The following is a 2,204-nucleotide window of genomic DNA, read 5'->3' on the forward strand; positions in this document are numbered from 1 at the left end:
CCCCCCCCCCCCCGCCCCCTGCCGCTGCCTGCCGGGCTGGTGGGGCAGGAGGTGCAGCTTCAAATGCTCCTGCAACCTCTCGCCCTGCACCCAGGAGACGGGCAAGTGCGAATGCAAGGCTGGGTTTTGGGGGCCGGCGTGCCAGCGGCGCTGCGACTGCTTGCACGGCTCCTGCAGCCCCCTCAGCGGGCACTGCAGCTGCAGCCCCGGCTACCAGGGCAGGAGCTGCCGGGACCCCTGTCCGGCAGGGAAATATGGGTCTCAGTGTGTGCACAGGTGAGCCAGGGGCAGCGGGGGTGTCCTGCGGGTACCCGGGAGCCGCAGTGAGCCCTGGGGGGGAAAGTCATCACAGTTGTGTCTGTCCCTTTGGCTGGGCAGGGAGACCCGTTCTGGGGGGGGTTTGAGCATCGCTGGCCGGATGCAGCATCGGTGTTGCCCCGAAAGAAACATCTGCTAATGCCAGCAGAAAGCGCTGGTGTCACCCCAAAATCTGGTTGTCCTCGGTACCGCTCCCCAGGGCGATAAAGCAGCATCTCTCCCTGCTTGTCTCCTGCCCTGTCGCTACCACAGTGCATTAAGTGCTATAGAGTATTTCCCCCTGATCCAAACTGATGCTGAATGCCGGTGTGGGGTGAAACCTGTGTTTCGGGAGGACCGGGGGTGGGTGTCAAGACCTCACTGTCCCTCTGCCCGTGCAGCTGTGGGAGCTGCAAGCGCAGCCAGCCCTGCTCGCCTGTGGATGGGTTCTGCCTGGCCTGCCAGCCCGGCTGGAACGGGACCCTCTGCAAGGAGCCCTGCGCGCCCGGCTTCCACGGCGAGGACTGTCTCCAGCCATGTCCCCGCTGCCGGCGCGGGGAGGTCTGCGACCCAGAGACCGGGTCCTGCCCACACTGCGAGCCCGGCTGGATGGGACCCAGGTACGCCCAGGATCAGGCCACCGGTCCTTGCTGGGGGGGGTCCCTGCTCTGGGGCGCAGCGGGCTGATGCTTCGCTCTCTGTCTTGGCAGCTGCAACAGCTCCTGCCCCGCAGGCACCTTTGGCGATGGATGCCAGCTCCTCTGCCCCGAGTGCGTTGCGGGGAGCTGCGACCCCGTGTCAGGAGCTTGCATCTGCCAGGCGGGCTACTGGGGAGCCAGGTAATGCCGGGATCAGGGCAGGGCCGGGGCCCCACTGTCCCTGGGGGCATTTCCCCTCTTTTCCTCTCTCTTCCAGCTGCAACGACACCTGCCCGGAGGGATATTTTGGCGTGAACTGTTCCTCGCCCTGCCAGTGCTCCCGGGGGACCTGCCACCCCATGCGGGGTGACTGCGTGTTGAGTGAGAGCAACCTCAAATTTACTCCTTGGCAGTGGTCAAGGGACCGTAACATCCTTGCTTGGGACGGAGGCGCTGGGAGGCTGCAACACAGCCTCCTGGCCCCGTCACGGGTTGCCAGCTCCTGTGCTCTCCTTGTGGGGCAGCTCTATGGGCTCGGCAGCCACAGGACACGCCAACTCAACCCATCTTCTCCATGCAGGTTTTAAGGACCACGGGGCACTGGCAGCCGCCATCCTCGTCCCTCTCCTGCTGCTGCTGCTCTGCGTCGCCTGTTGTTGCTGCGGAGCTGGCCCAGCGGATGCTAGAGACAGGTATTTGTTATATTTTGCAACCTTCGATGCAAAACCCCATCTCCCGCATCCCTTCACACCCATCTCCCCTGCGCAGGGCGGCCGTGCCGGACGACGATGTGGTGGCTCGGATGAAGCACCACGTGCGGGGGGTGCTGGCGAACCTCAGCGCTATGATGCCTTGCTTTTCCCTGGGTGGCTACAAACTTCCCAAAGTCACAGGTAAAAACAAGCAGAGCTGCCGACAGCCCTTCCAGGGTGTCACTCCCACCCCGTGCTTTTTGCATCGTCACCATTTGCAGGGGGGAACCCGTACTTCCCTTCGCCCCACTGCAGGGCTCAGGGCAGGCATTGCTCTCCCACCCCAGTCCCAAGCAGCCCGGGGTGCCCGAGCTCAGCAGGGTGTCTTCTCTTCCCAGTTTCCCACCACGACATGGAAATCCCCTTCAACCCCAGCTTCATCGAGCCGCCGTCGGCCGCGTGGGTTTCAGACAGCTCCTTCTCCTCCTCCTTTGACACCGACAACGAGGGACCCGAGTATTCTGTCCCTCCCAGAGAAGGTGACGTCCACGGCTGCTCCCTCTGGGAGCAGCCCCCT

The 2,204-nt window shown here is 64.2% G+C and overlaps 1 protein-coding gene across 1 annotated transcript in view; it reads left to right on the forward strand.

Moving 5' to 3' along the window:
- The window catches only part of SCARF1 (scavenger receptor class F member 1), a 6,365-nt gene that overhangs the window by 2,008 nt on the left and 2,153 nt on the right, over window positions 1–2,204 (forward strand). The window contains exons 5-11 of the mRNA XM_019474058.1: window positions 1–276; window positions 699–917; window positions 1,008–1,136; window positions 1,213–1,316; window positions 1,516–1,627; window positions 1,704–1,828; window positions 2,026–2,166. The exon at window positions 1–276 is cut by the window's left edge and continues 277 nt beyond it. Coding sequence (XP_019329603.1) covers window positions 1–276; window positions 699–917; window positions 1,008–1,136; window positions 1,213–1,316; window positions 1,516–1,627; window positions 1,704–1,828; window positions 2,026–2,166 — 1,106 coding nt within the window. The remainder of the gene's footprint in view (window positions 277–698; window positions 918–1,007; window positions 1,137–1,212; window positions 1,317–1,515; window positions 1,628–1,703; window positions 1,829–2,025; window positions 2,167–2,204) is intronic.

Source organism: Aptenodytes forsteri, unplaced genomic scaffold (assembly GCF_000699145.1).
Source record: "Aptenodytes forsteri isolate BGI_AS27 unplaced genomic scaffold, ASM69914v1 Scaffold188, whole genome shotgun sequence".
Taxonomy (NCBI): Eukaryota; Metazoa; Chordata; class Aves; order Sphenisciformes; family Spheniscidae; genus Aptenodytes; species Aptenodytes forsteri.